This window comes from Ursus maritimus, unplaced genomic scaffold (genome assembly GCF_017311325.1).
Source record: "Ursus maritimus isolate PB19 unplaced genomic scaffold, ASM1731132v1 scaffold_2, whole genome shotgun sequence".
NCBI lineage: Eukaryota > Metazoa > Chordata > Mammalia > Carnivora > Ursidae > Ursus > Ursus maritimus.
The window spans coordinates 105,358,905-105,380,161 of record NW_024424452.1 but is presented as its reverse complement, the minus strand read 5'-3'; the positions used below and the strand labels follow the sequence as shown (position 1 = coordinate 105,380,161).

At 34.6% G+C, this 21,257-nt stretch overlaps 1 protein-coding gene across 2 annotated transcripts in view; it reads left to right on the top strand.

The window, feature by feature from the left end:
- Positions 1–21,257, top strand: part of CFH (complement factor H) — a 64,011-nt gene that overhangs the window by 30,491 nt on the left and 12,263 nt on the right. For both annotated transcript variants that reach the window (XM_040636538.1, XM_040636540.1), the window contains exons 7-9: positions 1,592–1,765; positions 8,602–8,796; positions 9,228–9,404. In XM_040636538.1, the coding sequence (XP_040492472.1) occupies positions 1,592–1,765; positions 8,602–8,796; positions 9,228–9,404 (546 nt within the window). The remainder of the gene's footprint in view (positions 1–1,591; positions 1,766–8,601; positions 8,797–9,227; positions 9,405–21,257) is intronic.

Below are 21,257 nucleotides of genomic sequence, written 5' to 3'. Positions count from 1 at the left end.
AAGATACAGCTATAGCATGGTAATAACTGTGTTGAGATAATTGCAAACATTTGTGGAAAAGAGTGAATCAGCTTCTGTTGAGGGCAGTAGCAGTGAGTGAAACAAGTAACAAGGGCTAACATACATGAAATCAGAGGTCAAGTGCCTTTCTCAAAGGGTGAGTTTTACAGATATTGTCATACTGTGAGCCATGGTGGGTGGGGAGATGGTAAGAAGAGTTGAACTCTTAGAAGCCCTCTGAACTTTTAATATGTGATTCATAATTACATGTATAAACCTTGTTTAATGATCCTCTTTTACAATAACTAGAGTTAGCTTTTGAGTCGATTTTATTCTTTTAAAAAAAAATTTGGTTGACTTTTTTTAATTTTAAGTAAGCTCTACACCCAACATGGTGCTTGAACTCACAGCCCTGATATCTAGTGTCACATGCTCTACTGACTGAGCCAGCCAGGCACCCTCTCCTCTGCCAAAAAAAAAAAAAAAAAGTTTGAGTCCACAAATAGCTCCTTGGAAAATATATCCTCCTACAATTGAGTGACCTCCACTTTCAGACATTATTAAGAAAATATTTTAGAAAGAGGTTAATGAACACAGAACAATGATCACTCGCATTAGATCCATGTTCAGCTGATGACGTGTGAAGTCCAGCTGTTTGTCTTCATGGCATTCATGGTTCCTACATAACGTGGGTGCACAAGTCCTCTGGCATTAACTTCTGCCATATGTTTTACTTCCAGAACCCCACTTGAATATTTAGATAAAGTTATCCATCCAGTCATCAAAATATAACTTATAAACCACTTATTTTGTATCAGTCCCCTTGTCCTGTATAAACATTAGAATAAATCATCATTTCAGGTTTCAATGAAGTTACCTACTTCAAAGTAAGACTTTGGAATCTGAATTCAATTTTACTTTGACATAAGTTCAATTTTATTTCCTATTTATGCTCACTTCCAATGTAGGTCTGAAGGGACTCTGCTCATTATATTAACTGTAAGAATCAAGGGATAGAGACATCATCTTTCCATGGCTTTTCTTAATCACTGCAGCTATGGAGAAGAGAACATAAAAAATCACAAAATGGCTTTTAAAACTTCCTCCCTGAAGGGAAACATGTTACTTTACACTAATTTCATTGTCCTATGCAAATCATAGGGCTATGTCTACTTCAAATGGGTAGGGATATGCAATCTAAGTGTCTGGAAAGAAGAGACTTGGAATATTTGTAAACAGTCCCAATGAGAACCACAAATGCCAAGGAAGTTGAAGAATAGTTGGAAAGAATAGTTGAAGCAATATGTCATGAATTTATTGCCACATATGGAATATCATGATATATGCGATAGCCCTGGAGAAAGAGGATTCGAGTCCAGGGAGCACAAATATATCATATGAGAGATAATAGTGGTGGGACATGAATGATATGGTGGGAAGATATGAGACTATACTCATTTTAATCCCATTTTTGTGCTGTGATAGGGACAAAAAAATAATATCCAGTTCCTTTATTTTTATGTACTTGATTATTTTAATGGGTAGTGATTTCTACATTATCCACATGTCCTTTTTTTTTTTTTCTTTTCAGAAGTAGCATGTGCTTCTCCTTATATTCCAAATGGTGACTACAGACCTAAAGCCGTCCAATACAGAACTGGAGATGAAATCACATATTACTGTAGAAATGACTATTATCCTGCAACCCATGTAAATACTGCAACATGTACTAGCAAAGGCTGGCAACCTCCTCCAAGATGTACTTGTAAGTTCCATTCATATCTTGACTTACTTCTTAATTCTGAAATTACTGTCTCTTAAACAAACAAGCTTTTCACTATTGAATATAAAGTTGGTGTGTGTTGGTCATATATAGGCTTTATACATTGGGATATGTTCCCTCTACACCCACTTTGTTAAGAGTTTCATCATAAAAGTTCTTGAATTTTATCAAATGCTTTTTGTGCATCTATTAAGATGATCATATGATTTTTATCCTTCGTTTTGTTAATGTGGTGTATCACATTGATTTGTGGGTGTTGAACCATCCTTGCATCCCTGAAATGAATCCACTTGATCAAAGTGTATTATCCTTTTAATGTATTGTTGAATTCAGTTTGCTAATATTTTGTTGAAGATTTTTACACCTATGTTTTTCAAGTATTGGCCTGTAATTTTCTTCTCTTGTGGTGTCTTTCTCTGGTTTTGGTATCAGGGTAACTCTGGCCACATGAAATGACTATGGAAGTGTTCCCTCCTCTTCTATATTTTTGAAGAGTTAGAAAAGGATTGACATTAATCCTTCCTTAAATGTTGGTATAATTCACCAGTGAAGCCATCTGGTCTTGGACTTTTGTTTGTTGGGAGGTTTTTGATTACTGATTTAATCTCCAGACTAGTAATTGGTCTTTCAGATTTTTTATTTCTTCACGATTCAGTCTTGGTAGGTTGTATATTTCTGGGAATTTATCTATCTATTCTATGTTGTCCAATTCATTGGTGTATAATTGTTCATAGTAGTCTCTTATGAGCCTTTATATTTCTCAGATATCAATTGTATGTCTCCTCTTTCACTTCTGATTATATATAGATATATAATCATTTCTGATTATATATAATTATATATAATCAGAAAAGATATTTGATGTGATTTCAATCTTCTTAATATTATTAAGACTTGTTTTTTGATATAACATATGTCTATCCTGAAGAATGTTCCATGTGTACTTGATAAGAGTTGGTATTCTGATAGTTCTAGATGGATGTTCTGTGTATGTCTGTTAAGTCCATTTGGTCTAACATGTCACTTCATGTCAGTATCTCCTGATTAATTTTCTGTCTGAATGATCTATTGATTGATGAAAGAGGGAGTAAGAATTATTGTATTGCTATTTCTCCCTTTATTTCTGTTAATATTTGCTTAACATTTTAAGTGCTCCTATGTTGACTGCTTAAAATTTACAAGTATTATATCCTCTCATGGGATGAGCTCCTCAATGTAATGACCATTTTTGTCTTTTATTACAGTCTTTGCTTTAAAGTCTATTTTGTCTGATATAAGTATAGCACACTAGTGTTTTCTCTTTTTTTCTTTTTATTTATTTATTTTTTTGTCTGGCTTTCATTTGCATGGACTATCTTTTTCTTTTTCCTTTCTTTTTTTTTTTTTTAAAGATCTTATTTATTCATTTGACAGAGACAGCCAGAGAGAGAGGGAACACAAGCAGGGGGAGTGGGAGAGGAAGAAGCAGGCTCCCAGCAGAGGAGCCTGATGTGGGGCTCGATCCCAGAACGCTGGGATCACACACTGAGCTGAAGACAGACGCTTAACGACTGCGCCACCCAGGCGCCCCATGGAATATCTTTTTTCTATCCCCTCACTTTCAGTCTGTGTGTCCTTACATCTGAACTGAGCCTCTTATAGGCAGCATACAGATGGGTCCTTTTTTTAAAAATCTATTCAGCCATGCTCTATCTTTTGATTAGAGTATTTAGTACATTTACATTTAAAGTAGTTATTTATAGGTGTGTGCTTATTACCATTTTGTTATTTGTTTTCCCACTGTTTTGTAATTCCTCTGGTCCTTTCTTCTTCTCATGCTTTATGCCTTTGTGATTTTATTATTTTCTGTAGTAGTATGCTTAGATTCATTTGTCTTAAACTTCTGCACATCTACCAAAGGTTTTCACTTTGTGATTACCACAAGACGTACATAAAACAACTTATATTTACAGTAGTCTACTTTAACTTGAAAAGAACTTAAGTTTGATTGTGTTCTAAAGCTCTAACATCTTCCTCCCCCATGTCTATATTTTTGATGTCACAATTTACATGTTTTGTGCATCCTTTAATAAATTATCATAGTTATTCTTATTTTTACTACTTTTGTCTCTTTACCTTCTTACTAACTTTGTAAGTGATCAACCCTTAGAACATTATTCTGAATTTTACCATATATTTGTCTTTACCAATGAGATTTATACATTTATATGTTTTCCTGTTAATAATTAGCACCCTTTTGCCTCAACCTAAAGAATTCCCTATAACAGTTCTTATAATGCTAATATAGTGGTGATTAACTACTTTAGCTTTGCTTGTCTGGGAAACTTTTTAATCTCTCTATGTAGCAAGTTGGTTTTCTCTTGTTGCTTTTGAGATTTTCTCCATGTCTTTAACTTTTGATAGTTTAACTATAATGTGTATTGGTGTGGGTTTCTTTGAGTTCATCTTATTTGCAACTCTGTAGGTTTCCTGGATCTGTATGTCTATTTCCTTCCCCAGATTAGGGAAATGTTCAGTCCCTATTTCTTCAAATAAGTTTTCTGTCCCTTTCTCTCTTCTTCTTCTGGGACTCTTATAGTGTGAATGTTGGTCTACTGATGTTGTCCCGTCAGTCCCCATCTTTACTCTTTTGTATTCCTTTTTCTTTTTGCTGCTTTGATTCGGGGGGTTCCACTATCTTCTCTTCCCTATCATTTCAGGAAGGATCAAAGTTGGCCTTCCACTACCCTGTTCCCGATCCTTTCTTCTGCTTCCTCTAGTCTGCTATTGAAACTTTTTACTGTATTTTTCAGTACAATTATTGTATTCCTCAGCTCTGTGATTTCTACTTGGTACTTTCTTATATGTTCTATCTCTTTGTTGAAATTCTCACTATATTTATCCACTCTTCTCCCAAGCTTAGTGAGCATCTTTATAACCATTATTTTGAAGTCTTTATCAGGTAAATCACTTATTTTCATTTTATGATAGGCTTTTTCTGAGGTTTTATCTTGTTCTTTCATTTTGAATATATTCCTCTGTTTCTTTATTTTCCTTGATTCTCTGTGTTGGTTTCTGTGCATTAGATAAAACAGCCACCACTCCTAATCTTGAAGGAATGACCTCACTTAGGAGATGACCATTATTGTTTAGCCCTGCCCTGGTTTTTGGTTATCTCTTAAGCCTTGTGATTGTCCAATCACTCTACTTTATTTTTAGTGGCTCCCAGTAGCTGAGAGTGGGTCAAGACCTGGCCAGTGTCCCAAAGGGGAGAATCTCAGTCAGCACCTACATTCAGGCTGATTGGAAGCCAGGTCCTCAGGCAACAATGTTTAATGTATGCAAATATACCTCTTTCAAGGAAAGACATGGAAATGGGCATTTCTGTCTGCTCCTTCTGAACTGAGCAATAGAATGATAGCCAGTTAAGAACTGTTTCTTTCTCTGCCACCATCTATTTGAGTTCATGAATACAAACCCTGCTGGCCACCAAGGGCAGGCAATCAAGGGCCAATATCTGGGCAGCAATCACAAAAGCCAGGGCACCAGATGCAAAAACTGGACACCAGATGTGTGTATGATCTCTCTTCTAGGAGGTACCAGCACTCTGGAGTGCAGCAAAGAGAGAACTGTGGTCTCTAGCAGTCTCTGGGAGGATTACAGTTGGCCCTTAGTTTAATTCGAAGCCTGCCTTTCAGGCCTCAGTTATGAAGATAGACCAATAGGAATCACTCAGCTAGTTTGGCAGGGGAAGGGCAGTTCAGTCAAAATTATTCCACATGTAACTGTAGATTCAGTGTGTTCAAGGGTAGAGGTGTGTTCAGGATCTCCTACATCTCCATCTTGAATCACTTCCATAAGAAAAATATTTAATCATGTTTACGGTTCGCTTATGGAAATGGTAGATCCGTCCAACTATATCTGGACCTCAGCAAGGTTATTCCACAAGGGACCTTATGAAGTTCTTGTGGACAAGATGGGGAAATTGACCAGTTAGATGGTTTATGAGAGAGTTGGTAATTTCATTAAATAACCTTACCTAAGTGTCAGATTCAGGACTTTATTCTTAGGCCTATTTCATTACTCATTTCTGTTGTCATGTAGTTTCATTGGATTAGGGGAAACAGTACAAATTCACAAGTGGAATTACTCGGGATAATGATAGTGAATCTGCATTAGTACAGATTCATTCTTCAAAAAGAATCTTATGGGCTAGGTTGAATCTAATACCATGACATTTAGAAGTGATAACTGTAAGATCCTGGACTTAGGTCAAAGGAATCAGCTCTACAAGTACAGACAGATTAGAAATATTTTTTTTTAATTAGTGAATATTTGGGGTGCCTGGGGGGCCTCATTTGGTTAAGCATCTGACTCTTGATTTCAGCTCAGGTTTGATTTCAGGGTCGTGAGTTCAAACCCCATGTTGGACCCTACGCTGGGTGTGGAGCCTACCTTTAAAAAAATTAGTAAATATTTTAATCAATTTTGAGATTAGTTTGAGTCAAAACTATGACAGAACCACCAGTAACAACCTACATTGATAGACGTGTAAGGTAGAATGATACTGTTCTAAATCTTCCCAATCTCAGTGCTGGTCAGACTATAAGTGATATATTATATTTGCTTCAGAGATGATCTTGTTAGAGTATAAAAACATACCTAAATGTGCCCCGAAAACAGGAAGATAGTAAAGAGGTTCAAGCCTGTCATAATAATAATACCTACTTTTAATTTTATCCCCTTTGTATACCTTTTGAAAAGAAATCGTAGTAGGCTGTTTTCTTTCGTTGATATCCTTTGAAACACCATAATGGGTAGATAGCCATAGTTCTTCTGAAATCAGACCACCAGGATTCAAATCTCTCCTTTACAATTTCACAATTTAATTGAGTTGTTTAAGACTCGGTTCTTGCAAATCCAGAGACTGAAGCTTGTCTATGGTAGAATTATTGTTAAATGACACACAACTTGATGTATCATGATGAAATTCATTCAAGGGTAAGGAGAAAATAATTTGAATCTTAAAAATTAGTAGGAGAAAAAAAACCCTAGAAGGTTACTTACAAGAATAAGAGTAAATGAGCATTTTAATCTCAACATTGGAAGCTTAAAGAAAGGGGGGGGGGGAATCTATCATTAAGAGCTATGAACTGTAGGCCAAGAATTTATACTTAGAGAAGGTATCATTTACAAATCTGTATTAAAGGGGCACCTCGATGGCTCAGTTGTTTAAGCATCTGACTTTGGCTTAGGTCATGATCCTGGGGTCCTGCTTAGCAGGGAGACTACTGTCTCTCTGTCCCTCCCACACCTTGTGTGCATGTTCTCTCTCTCAAATAAATATGTAAAATCTTTTTAAACAATCTTTATTAAGGAAAAACAGTATATGCAAGGATTCAAGTTGTATAATCCATATAACAAGTCTGCAGAAACTACTGGAAAATTTCTCTAATCAAACAAAAAGGAAAATGGATCAGCGAACTTAAATAAGATGAAGATGATAATGAATACTTGTGTGTGTGTGTTGGAACTTTTGTTCATGTGTTGCACAAGATTTCTTGCAATTGAATCATTTTATGAAAAAAACTCTAATATTAGTCTGGTATTAAAAGTACTAGATTTTCTCTAAATCATCCAACAGAAAGGGAAAGTTTTTCTAGAAAATATTATATATAAATGTGTTTAAACAACAGAACTCTTAAACATATATATCAAAAATATTCAATATATAAGAATAACTCAAAAAATATAATTACATTATACCTCAATAAAAATAGGACAGTTTGGTGTTTAAAAATAATCAAACTATGAAGGCATCAAATTTCACTTTTATTCTAAAATATACATGTTATGACTTATATGACATGTTTGAAAGCACTCCTATATATGATATATATGACATATTATGTAAATATGACATATTTTTAAACACCTCGTGTACATGATATATACATACTATGACATAAATGTCACATTATATATGATACATATATCATATGTGTCAAATATACAATATATAGTATGACATATTATGTATGACATTTAAAAATACTTCATATATATAATATATGTCATATATATTATGGCATATGTATGACATTTTTAAATATCTCATTCTCCAATTAAAATTAGTAATAACAATCAAATGTTTACCATAATCTTGATTAATTTGGATATTAAGAAATATTCTTAGTCCATTTCTCTGATTAAAAAGAGGAAAACTTGCCTGAATGACTGGTTTCAGGCGTTAATAAGAATATTATTTTTCTGTATAATGTGGTGAATGGAAAAATTTTTTGTTTCTCTATATTTCTTACACTATTTACAATAAATAGAAAAATAAATTAATGAATGTTATGCTACAAAAAATCCCACTATCTCCCTACATTGAGTTGGTTTGAGAAGAAAACCCAGGGCTCTGATTTCTGTTGAGAACAGTAAAGAAAGGAAAAGAACATAGATGATCTGAGCAATAAAATCATTACTTTCATCTCTCAACCAAGATGCTCATTTAATCAACCAGGGCTAGGATATACAAACTCAAGAAGACTTCATTAATAGGTCTGTGCACTTTTATTCCTCAAGAGTTTTTGTACAAGTTTATGTATCATGTGACCCACAAGATATAATTTTAACTTCATTAGCAATAATTTCATCACATATCCCTGTCATCTGAATTTTATAACTTTTCTTGTCCTAGAAACCCTGTTGCAATGAGCGAAATTATGCTAATAAGAGGATATAATCACCAATGAAACAATTCATTTCTAGTTTTATTTTTTTATTAAGGTAAAACATTATTTATACTGTTTTTGTTTCTTTGTTTGTATTGCAAGTGAAGCCTTGTGATTTTCCAGAAATAAAACATGGACGTTTGTACGATGAAAATAGATATAGACCATACTTTCCAGTAGCTATAGGGAAATATTATTACTATTCCTGTGATTCCAATTTTGTGACTCCTTCACGAAGTTACTGGCAGTACATTACTTGCACACACGAAGGATGGAACCCAAAAGTACCATGCCAGAGTAAGTAAATCTTTTTATAATTGTATATGTGTAAACATTTCAATTAGTGGGGGGAAAACACATGAGTACAATTAAGCCTTGTCTGACAAAAATAAGGCCAACAGATAATTTTTATGAGCAAAAAGACCAAAATAGGTTTTTCCTTTAGGAGGAGCTCTTCATAAAAATCACATTAGAGCTAAAGATAGAAGCTTTTCAAAAATACCTATAACATTCATACTATTTTAATTATAAAAACTGAAGATAAATAATATTGAATATTGATTTTTTTTGTACACATTCAGTAGTAGTTTTAGTTTTTCTTAAGTTACGTGTTATTTTTGGATACTTAAGCATTATAGTTTAAATAGTGTACAAATAGGTTTAATTTACATTTTGACTGAATTTATTGGTTTTTAAAATTTTTTGTTCATCATTTTTATGATTTTTAGGACGATGTATTTTCAATTATTTGAAAAATGGAGATTATCCGAGGCAAGGACAAACATATTTCCAAGGTGAATCTGTGCCAGTTAAATGCAATTCTGGTCACAGTCTTCAAAATGAGCAGACTGTAATGACATGTACAGAGAATGACTGGTTCCCTCCTCCCGAATGCATTCCTCTCAGTAAGTAAATGATCTGAGATCCCAGTATATTTATGGCTTTCTAACCCTCATCTATATTAACAGTAGCAAAATGTTAAATCAACTTTCTTATTTCTGCCAATGGATATACTTAGCTTTATTTTTCCCAGTATGTATGAGTGGATATACAAATTTCTTGATACATATATAGCAAAATAAATGTCTAGTGGTAGGTATTAGTCAAGAAAACAGTAAAAGAAACACAAAGAAGAAACCTGAAATAAGACAGTTACACGGCAGTGAAGGGAAGAAGATGGCAGTGGAGTAGGAGGAACATTGGCTTGCCTCGTCCAATGAATACACCTAGATAACCATCAGATCATCCTAAATACCCCAGAAATTGACCTGAAGACTGGCAGAACAAATTCCACAACTAAAGGTTGAGAAGAGGCCACATCGAAGAAGTAAGATGTACAGAGACACAGTTTGAGAGAAAGAGATTGTGGCCACTAGGGTGGGGAGAGAGCCATGGTCACAGAGAAAGGCAAGAGACAGACTAACACAGAAGGGAGCACATGGGAAAAATGAATCACCATAACAATTGTCTTGGAAAGTGAGAGGGACCAAATTTCATAATTCTTACAACCAGTGGGGTTTAAAGCCTAGGGTTTTAAAGTCAGTGTGCTTGCCTCTGTGACAGCTCAAATGGGCATTGGGGCTTGGAGAAAAGGCAGCCAAGCAGTCTGTGAACATACAGCTGGAAAGAGCAATCTGAAGAGAACCCAGGGCTCACACTGAGGAGTGTGTTGCAGAAAAGCAGTTTTCACAGAGAGATCCCTTTGGGAACAAAGGAACTGGCAGGTGCCATTTCCCTCCCCCATTCTTCAGCATAAACATGGAGCCACCTGTGGGAACCAGCACAGGGCCAGCACTCACTACCTAACTTTCTTGCACCAAGTCCCACCTCCCTGTGCTCCACCCTTCCCGGTCATGCTTGCCTAAGTCCCAGTGCAGCCAACTTCCTCCCCCAGGAGACCCCAAAACACAGCCCTCACATCTCCCACCCTGGGAGTTTTGGTGAGCTTTGATTCCAGCAGTGGTGGTAAGATGTCTCATTTCACAAACAGACCAGAGCACACCTAGGCAAAGAGGGCCTCTGCAGATGACTGGCCTGAAGGATAAAGCAGTCAGAACACAACATCAGTGTGCATACACCACACATTGGAGACACTCCCTGAAGTGTCAGGCCCTGGGGAACAGGGATCACAACACTACAGAGCACTATAGAACCTCTTCTTCATAAGCCCATTACCCTCAAGAACAGGAGAAGTTGCTGACTTTCTGAACAAAGAAGCATGCACAAAAATTTAGATGAAATGAGAAAACAGAAGAATTTGTCCCAAATGAAAGAACAATACAAGGCCACAGCCAGAGATGTCAGTTAAATATATATTAGCAAGATGCCTGATAGATAATTTAAAGTAATGATTATAAAGATACTCACTGGACTGGAGAAAAAAGTCAAAACCATAAGTGAGAACTTTAACACAGAGATAAAGGGTAACATAGCAGAGATCAAGGGCTCAATAAACAAAATGAGAAACACACTTGATGGAATGAACAGCAGGCTGGAAGAAGCAGAGGAATGAATTAATGACTTATAAGACAGAGTAATGGAAAGTAATCATGCTGAACAAAAGCAAGAAAAAGGAATTAAGCAAAATGAGAATTGACATAGGGAACTCAGTGACTCCATCAAACACAACAACATTCATATTATAGAAGTCCCAGAAAAAAAAAAAAAAGAGGAAAAGGGGGGCAGAAAAATTATTTGAAGATATAATAGCAGAAAACTTCCCTAATCTGGGGAAGGAAACAGATATCCAGATACAGGAGGCATAGAGAACCCCAAAAAATCAACAAAAGCAGACCCATACCAAGGCATGTTATAATTAAATTGGCAAAACATAGTGATATAGAAAAAATTTTAAAAGCAGAAAGACAAAAACAAAACAAAACAAACAAACAAAAAACAAACAAAATTCCAGTAACGTATGTGGGAAAACCCATAAGGCTACCAAGGTATTTTCAGCAGAAATTTTCCAAGTTGAATAGAGTGGTATGATAAATTCAAAGTACTGAATGGGAAAAATCTGCAGCTAAGAATATTCTATCCAGCAAGACGATTATTAAGAATAGAAGGAAAGATAAACAGTTTCTCAGAGAAACATTAATGGAGTTCATGACCACAAAAGCAGCCCTGCAAGAAATATTAAAGGGGACTATTAGTGAGAAAAAGAAGCCAAAAGTGACAGTATGAAGGTAGGAAACACAAAGCAGTAAAAATGAATATTTCTGTTTAAAAAAATCAGTCAAGGAATTCACAAAATAAAAGGATGTAAAATATGACACCATAGACCTGGGGAAGACAGGAGTAAAGAATGGGTTCAAACTTACATGACCATCAACTTAATATAGACTGCTATATGCAGAGGATGTTATGTACAAACCTAATGGTAACCACATATCAAAAACCACTAATAATATGCAAAGAATAAAGAGAAAGAAATCTAATATGTCCCTAAAGAAAACCAGCAAACCATAAAAGAGAGAAAGACAAGAAAGGATCAGAGAAAATCTTCAGAAACAACCTGTTTTGTTGCAATAAATACATATCTATCAATAATTTCTTTGAATGGAAATGGACTAAATGCTCCAATCAAAAGACATAAGTTGACAGAATGAATAAAACAAGACCCATCTATATGCTGCCTACAAAATTCATTTTGGAACAAAAGTCACCTGCAGATTGAAAGTTAGGGGATGGAGAACATTTATCATGCAAATGGATGTCAAAAGAATGCTGGGGTATCAATGCTTACATTGGACAAAACAGACGTTAAAACAAAGACTGTAACAAAAGACAAAGAAGGACAATGTTTAATAACTAAGGGGATAATCCAACAAGATGTAACAATGGTAAATATTTATCCACCCAACATGGGAGCTCCCAAATACATAAAACTGTTAATAACAAACATAAAGGATCCAATCAGTAATAATACAATAATAGTAGGGGACTTTAACACCCCACTTACATCAATGGACAGATCATCTAAACAGAAAATCAACAAGGAAACAATGGCTTTGAATGACACACTGAACCAGATGGATTTGACAGATATATTCAGAACATTCTACCCTAAAACAGCAGAATACGCACTCCTTTCAAGTGCACATAGACTATAACACATATTAGGCCACAAAATGAGACTAAACAGATTCAAAAAGATCAAGTTCATGCCATGCATCTTTTCTGACCACAATGCTATAAAACTAGAAGTCAACCACAAGAAAAAAATCTGAAAGACCACAAATACATGGAGGTTAAGTAATATGCCACTAAACACTGAATGGGTCATGAGAAAATAAAAAAAAGAAATTAAAAAGTACATGGAAACGATTGAAAATGAAAACACAACAGTTCAAAACCTTTGGGATGCAGCAAAACTGATTCCAAGGGGGAAGTTTATAGCAATACAGGCCTAGCTCAAGAAGCAAGAAAAATGTCAAATAAACAACTTAACCTTACACCAAATGGAGCTACAAAATCGACAAGAAACAAAACCTAAAATCAGCAAAAGGAAGGAAATAATAAAGATGAGAGCAGAAATAAATGATACAGAAACTAGAAAAATAATAACAGATAAATGAAACCAGGAGCTGGTTCTCAGAAAAAAATTGATAAAATTGATAAACCCCTAGTCAGATTTATCAAAAAGAAAACGGAAACAAATAAATAAAATCACAAATGAGGGAGGAGAAATAACAACCAAAACCACAAAAACACAATTATAAGAGAATATTCTGAAAAACTGCATGCCAACAAATTGGACAACCTAGAAGAAATGGATAAATTCCTAGAAACATAAACCTACCAAAACTGAAACAGGAAGAAACAGAAAATTTGAACAGACCAATTACCAGAAAAAAAAAAAAAAAGAATCAGTAATCAAAAAACCCCAATAAACAAAAGTTGAAGATCAGATGGCTTCACAGGTGAACTCTACCAAACATTTTTTTAAAGATTTATTTATTTTGAGAGAGGGTGGGGATGAAGGGGCAGAGGGAGGGGCAGAGAGAGAATCCAAGGAGACTTCCTGCTGAGTGCAGAGCCTCACTTAGGGCTGGATCTCATGGCCCTGAGACCACGACCTGAACTGAAGTCAAGAGTCGATGCTTAACTGACTGAGCCACACAGGAACCCCTCTACCAAACATTTAAGGAAGTACTAATACCTATTCTTCTCAAACTATTCCAAAAAAAAAAAGAAAAGGAAGAAAAGCTTCCAAATCTATTTCATGAGGCCAGCATTATCCTGATACCAAAACCAGATAAAGACACCACAAAAAAGAGAATTACAGGTCAATATTTCTGATGACACAAAAGACACAAAAATGACACATAGACACAAAAATTCATAAAGATACTAACAAACTGAATCCAACAATATTTTAAAAAATATATTCACCACAATCAAGTGGGATTTATTCCTGGGTTTCAAGGGTGGTTCAGTATTTACAAATCAATCAATATGATACATCACATCAGTAAAAAGAAGGATAAGAACTATATGATCATTCCAACAGATGCTGAAAAAGCATTTGACAAAGTACAACATCCATTCATGATAAACATCCTCAAGAAAGTAGGTTTAGAGGGAACATACCTCAACATAATAAAGGCCACATATGAAAAACCCACAGCTAACATCATCCATAATGGGGAAAAACTGATTTCTTTTCCCCTAAGGTGAAGAACAACACAAGGATGTCTCACCACTTTTATTCAATATAGTACTGGAAGTCCTAGCCACAGCAATTAGACAACAAAAAGAAATGAATGAAAGACCTAAATGAAATCCTAGAAGAGAGCACAAGCAGTAACTTCTCTGACATCAACCACAGCACCTTTCTAGATAGATCCCTGAAACAAAGGAAACAAAAGCAAAAAACAAACAAACAAAAAAAACCTATTGGGACCTCATTAAAATAAAAAGCTTCTGCACAGCAAGGGATACAATCTACAAAACTAAAAGTCAGCTTTTGGATTGGGAGAAGATTTTTCCAAATGACATGTCTAGTAAGGGGTTAGTATCCAAAATATATAACAAACTTCTAAAACTCAACACCTAAAAACAAAATAATCCAATTTAAAAATGGGCAAAAGACATGAACAGACATTTCTCCAAAGAAGACACATAGATGGCCAACAGACATATGAAAAGATACTCATCATCACTTATTATCAGGGAAATGGAAATCAAAACTACAATGAGATATCACTTTACACCTGTCAGAATGGCTAAAATCAATAACACAGGAAACAACAGGTGTTGACAAGGATGTGGAGAAAGGAGAACCCTCTTGCACTGTTGGTGGGAATGCAAACTGGTGCGCCCACTCTGGAAAACAGTATGGAGGTTCCTCAAAAAGTTAAAAATAGAATTTCCGTATGACCCAGCAATCATTCTACTGGGTATTTACTCAAAGAACAAAAACACTAATTCAAAGGGATCCAAGCACCCCTGTGTTTATAGAAGCATTATGTAGACTAGCAAAGATAGGGAAGCAGCCCAAGTGTCTGTTGATTGATGAATGGATAAAGAAGAGGTGGTATATATATATAATGGAATATTACTCAGCGATAAAAAAGAATAAAATCTTATCATTTGCAACAACATGGATGAAGATAGAGATTATAATTTAAATGAAATAAGTCAGAGAAAGATAAATACCATATGATCTCACTCATATGTAGAATTTAAGAAACCAAAAATGTGAGTAAAAGGGGGAAAAGTGAGAGAGAGAGATACGAACCAAAACCAAAAACAACAACAAAAACCAACTCTAACTGTAAAAACAATGTGATAGTTACCAGAGGGGGGAGAGGTGGCAGTGGGCAGGGGGGATGGGTGAAATAGGTGATGGGGATTAAGCATTGCGCTTGTCATGATAAGCACTGGGTGATGTATGGAATTGTGGAATCACTATATCATACACCTGAAACTAATATAACACCGTATGTTAACTAACTGGATTTAAAATAAAAACTTAAATACATACAGACATACATATATACATTCAATCTAGAAAAGAATAGAGTGACACCAGCAAGATGCCAGAATACAAGTTTCTATTCTTTCTGGCAAAGAACACCAGTTTTGACAATCACCCACAGACCAGAGCATCTTTGCGGAAGTCTGGGAATCTAGCAGAAGTTTTAGCACACCATTAGAGCAAAAAGATCCAAGAGTGGGTGCGTTGAAGTGGGTGAAAGGAACAGTTTCAATTATCTCAGTCACTCCTCCCCTAAAGTGGCACAATTCAATGCCAAGAGAGACCCACTCAGACTGCAACTTCTCCCCTGGGGGAAAGAATGTGTGAGTTAATATCTGGCTTCCTATGCTCTGACCAAAAGGCCCATTTCTTTCTCACCACATCCAGACTATGAGGTGATCTTCATAACTGGGGAAAGCTTGGAGCACAGCAATCAGGGCTCAGAATTCATCAAGGGACAAATATCCTATTAACCACGTTGCAAAGACAAAGAGAGAATTTCAAAAGCAACAAGAGAGAAGAAAATGCCTCATGTACAAAGGCAATTCTATGAGAGGTGTTTATAGTGATAAATGCCTACACTAAGAAAAAGAAATGATTTCAAATATACAACCAACTTTATACATTAAAACAAACTAGAAAAAGAAGAACAAACTAAGCCTAAAATTAGCAGAAGCAATGAAATAACAGAAATCAGAGAAGAAATATGTGAAATAAAGGCCCCCCAAATCAACAAAATTAATACTTACCTTTTGGAAAAGATAAACAAAATTGACAAACTTAGAGCTGATTAAGAAAAAAGAGAAAAGATCAAATAAAACAAAATGAGAAATGAAAGTGGAGACATTCAACTGATGCCACAGAAATACAAAAGTTCATAAGAGATAAGCATAAACAATTACACACCAGCAAATTGGATAACCTAGAAGAAATGGATAAATTCCTAGAAATACAAAACTTGCCAAAACAAAATCATTCAAGAAATAGAAAATCTGAACAAACCAATAACAAGCAACAAGACTGAATCAATAATTTAAAATATCTCTGCAAAGAAAAGTCTGGGACCAGAAGTTTTCATAGTAATTTAAAGAAGAATTAATACCAATTCTTCTCAAACCATTCCAAAACTTTGAGGGCAGGGAGCACTTCCGAAACTACTTTGCAAGATCAGCATTACTTTAATACCAAAGCTAGACGAGGACACTATAAGAAAAAAAATTATAGGCCAGTATCACCGATAAACATAGATACAGAACTGCCCAACAAAATATTAGCAAACTAAATTCAACAGCATAGTAAGAGATTCATACACCATAATGAAGTCGGGTTTATTGATGGGCCTCAAGATGCAAATCAGTACTGTGATAAACCCCATTAACAATACAAAGGGTAAAAATCATATAATCATCCCAGTAGAGAAAAAGCATTTGACACAATTCACAATCCATTTATGATAAAAACTCTCAGCAATTAGGTGTTGAGGAAATGTACCTCAACATAATAAAGGCCATAAAGATGAAGCCCATAGCCAACATCATATTTAATGGTGAAAAGCAGAAAGCTTTTCCTCAAGGATTGGGAAAAAGACAAGGATACATACTTTCCCCACTGCTGAACAAAGGGAAATAAAAGGTACCCAAATAAAAAATAAAGAAGTAAAATTATCTCTGTAGATGACACATATAGAGAAAACCCTAAAGACTCCACACAACACACACACACACACACACACACACACACACACACGCAAAAACCTGTTGGAATTAATAAATGAAGTGAGTAAAGTTGCAGGATACAAAATCAATACACAAAAATCTGTTATGTAATGAATAATGAACTATCAGCAAGAGAAATTTAAAAAACAATACCATTTACAATAGCATGAAAAATAATAAAATACCTAGGAATAAATCTATCCAAGGAGATGAAAGACTTGTATTCTGAAAACAATAAGACAATGATAAAATAAAGAAGATATAAATAAATGGAAACATAATCTATGTTCATGGATTGGAAGAATTAATATTGTTAAAATGTGCATACTACCCAAAGTGATCAATAGATACAATTCTTGTCAAGATCCCACCGGCATTTTTCACAAAAGTAGAATAAACAATCCTAAAATTTACACAGAACCACAAAGACTCCCAAAGAGCCAAAGCAATCTTGAGAAAGAAGAGCAAAGCTGAAGGCATCATGCTTCCTGATTTCAAACTATATCATAAAGTGATTAAAATGAAAACAATATCATATCGGCAGATCAATGGAATAAAATTAGAAGCCAGAAATAAACTCATACATATATCCTTAATTAAAACTTGATAACAGTGCCAAGAATACACATGAGGAAAGTAGTGTCTTCAGTGACTAGTGTTGGAAAAGCTGGATATCCACAAGCAAAAAAAAAAGGAAACCACAATATTAAACCACTGATGAAAAGTAACTCTAGACAAATTAAAGATTTAAATATGACTTGAAACTATAGAAGTACTAGAAGATACATAGGGAAATATCTTCTTGACATTGGTCTTGGCAATGATATTTTTTGGATATGACATCAAAGCACAGACAGAAAAGCTGAAATAAAACTATATCAAATAAAAAAGCTTCTACTCAGCAAATCAACAAAGTGAAAAGGCAACCTATGGAATGGGAGAAAATATTTGCAAACCATAGATCTGAGGAGGGTGTGTGTGTGTGTGTGTGTGTGTGTGTGTGTGTGTATACACATATATATTGACAGCTCAATAGCAAAAAAAATCCAATCCAATTAAAAAATGAGCAAAGATCTGAATAGACATTTTTTCTGAAGAATACATGCAAATGGCCAATTGGTACTCAAAAATCACTAATCATCAGCATATGCAAATCAAAACCACAATGAACTATCACCTCATGCCTGTTAAAATGGCCTTTATTAAAAAGACAAGAGATAACAAGTGTTGGTGAGAATGTGGAGTAAAGGGAACACTTGTATACTTTGGGTGGGAATGTAATTTGTTATAGGCATATGGAAAACAGTATGGAAGTTCCTCAAGAAGTTAAAAAAAACTACCATATGATACAGCAATCCCATTTCTGGGTATATCTCTGAAGGAAATGAAATCAGTATCTTGAAGAAATATCTGCATCCTCATGTTCATTATAGCTTTATTCACAATAGCCAACATACAGAAACAGCCTAAGTGTCCATTGATGGATGAATGGATAAGGAAGATGTGATACATATATATATGTACAATGGAATATTATTCAACCATGAGAAAAAAGAAAATCTTGCTATTTACAACAACGTGCTCAAACCTAGAGGACATTATGTTAAACGTAATAAGCCAGAGGTAGACAAATACTTTGTGATTAAACTTGTATATAAGATCAAAAAAGAAAAAAAGAAAAGATCAAATTCATAAAAGCAGAGAGTAGAATGGTAATTATCAGGGGCTTGCAGATGAGGGGAATGAGAAGATGCTGGTCCAAGGCTGTAAGCCTTCAGTTATAAGATGAATAATTCTGAAGATCTAACTTACAGCATGATGACTATAGTTAGTAATAATGTATTGTTACATTATATTGTGTTATACAATACAATAATGTATTGTATAGCTGAAATTTGCTAAAAGAGTAGATATTAAGCATTCTAGCTAAAAAAAAAAGTTGTGAGGTGATTAACATGATTTTGAAAATCATTTCCAAATGTATGTGTGCAACAAGTCATCTCACTGTACACTTTATATATATAATTTTGTCAATTATACTTCAATAAAGGAGGAAGAAAAACATAATAGACATACAAAATATAAGGAGATAAAAATCAAAGTAAATAACTATAAAACATAATCAAATAGCAAAGGAAGTCATCAAAAGTGGAAGAAATTGAAAAAACAATTGCAAAACAGAAGACAGTTAGCCAAATGTGACTAGTGAGTGTTCACCTATCAATAATTCCTTTAAATGTAAATGAATTAAACTTACTATTAAAAGGAATACAGTAACTAAATAGGTAAAAACCAAGAACTCACCTTAGATTTAAAGACACAATAAGCTAAAAGTGAAGAAATGGAAAAAGATATTTCATGTGAATGGCAACGAAAGAATGCTGGAGTGACTATACTTCTATCAGAAAAAAAAATTGACTTTATGTCTAAAACTGTCTCTGGAGACAAAGAAGGTCATTATATAATAATAAAAGAGTCAATTTAACAGGAAGACGTAGCAATTTTCAACATAAGTGGACCCAACATTGGAACTCCTAAATATATAAAGCAAATATTGACAGATCTAAAGAGGAGAAATTGACAGCAGGACAATAATATCAGGAGACTTCAATACCCCACTTTGAATAATGGATAGAACACCCAGACAGAAATTTAAGAAAGAAGCTCTAAATCTGAACAACAGTATAAACAAAATGGACCTAATAGATAGATATGGAATTTTCCACCCAACAGTGGAAGAGTACATTCTCCTCAACTGCACATGAAAGATTCTATACAGTATCTTTTTCAAGCACAATGGAGTAAAACTAGAAATCATTAACAGCAAAAGGAATGGAAAAAATCACAAATACATGGAAAGAAAACAGCACACTCTCAAACAACAATTGGGTCAAGGAAGAAAGTGCTAGAGAATCTTTAAAAATATCTTGAGACAAATGAAAACAAAAACACAATGTAACAAAATTTACAGTTGCTGCAAAAGCAGTGGGAAGAGGGAAGTTTTTAGTGACAAATGCCTACATTAAAATAGAAGATCCTATATAAACAACCTAAATTTATGCCTCAAGGAACTAGAAAAACAAACCAAGCCCAAAGTTAGAAGGGAGGAAGTAATAAAGATTAGAGCAGAAATAAATCAAATAGAGAATAATAAAACACCCTATTCCACCATCTCCCCAACAACAGTCTGTTTTTTTTTTTTTCAAATGTATGTGCATGTTGGATTTTCTTTGCTTTTCTTTTTCTGATTTCTTAAGGAGAAACAATGAGTCGATATGCAGTCTATACTTTTCTATTTTATCTATACAATCGTAAAATTTCCTTTTCAGCACTATTTTAGTATCATCTCACAAAGTTTTATTTAAAATGTTTTTCTTATCATTCAGTTCAAAAGACTTAATGTCTATTTATTTACTTTTTTATTTTTATTTATTTATTTATTTTTAAGTAGGCTCTATGCCCAGCATAGAGCCCAACACAGGGCTTGAACTCACAGCCCTGAGATCAAGACCTGAGCTGAGAACAAGAGTCAGATGCTCAACCCACTGAGCCACCCAGGGGCTGCTTTAATGTCTTTAAAAAAAAAAAGATTATATACTTTAATTCCATATCCTGAGTGTTTAATATTCCAAGTATCTCATGTCCAGTCTACTAGGTGCCCCAAGTGAAGGAATAAAATTACCAATTATGAAAAAATATATACTTCATGTTTTCTCCTTTGATGTCTTCTTTGTCCACGGGTTAGTCAATAAATAAAGCTGAATTTTGTGAAGAGACCTGGTAACTGACAGAAGTCTTCTTTTATTGTCTCAAGTTAAGTTATACATAATTTGAGGATCATCATTTTGGTCTTAGAAGATGAATGAATGTAATGTGTTGATCTGTGTCATATTCATTGAACTCATGTATCCACACGGTTTTAAGTACCCAGTTATGATGACAAACATTTCAAATTCTCAGAGTTGTAGTAGCTATGGTGGCAGATGCTCTGAGATCATCATCTGATCTGAGATACCCCAGTTACTTAACTGAATGCTAGTGTTGCGAAAGAGATCCTACGT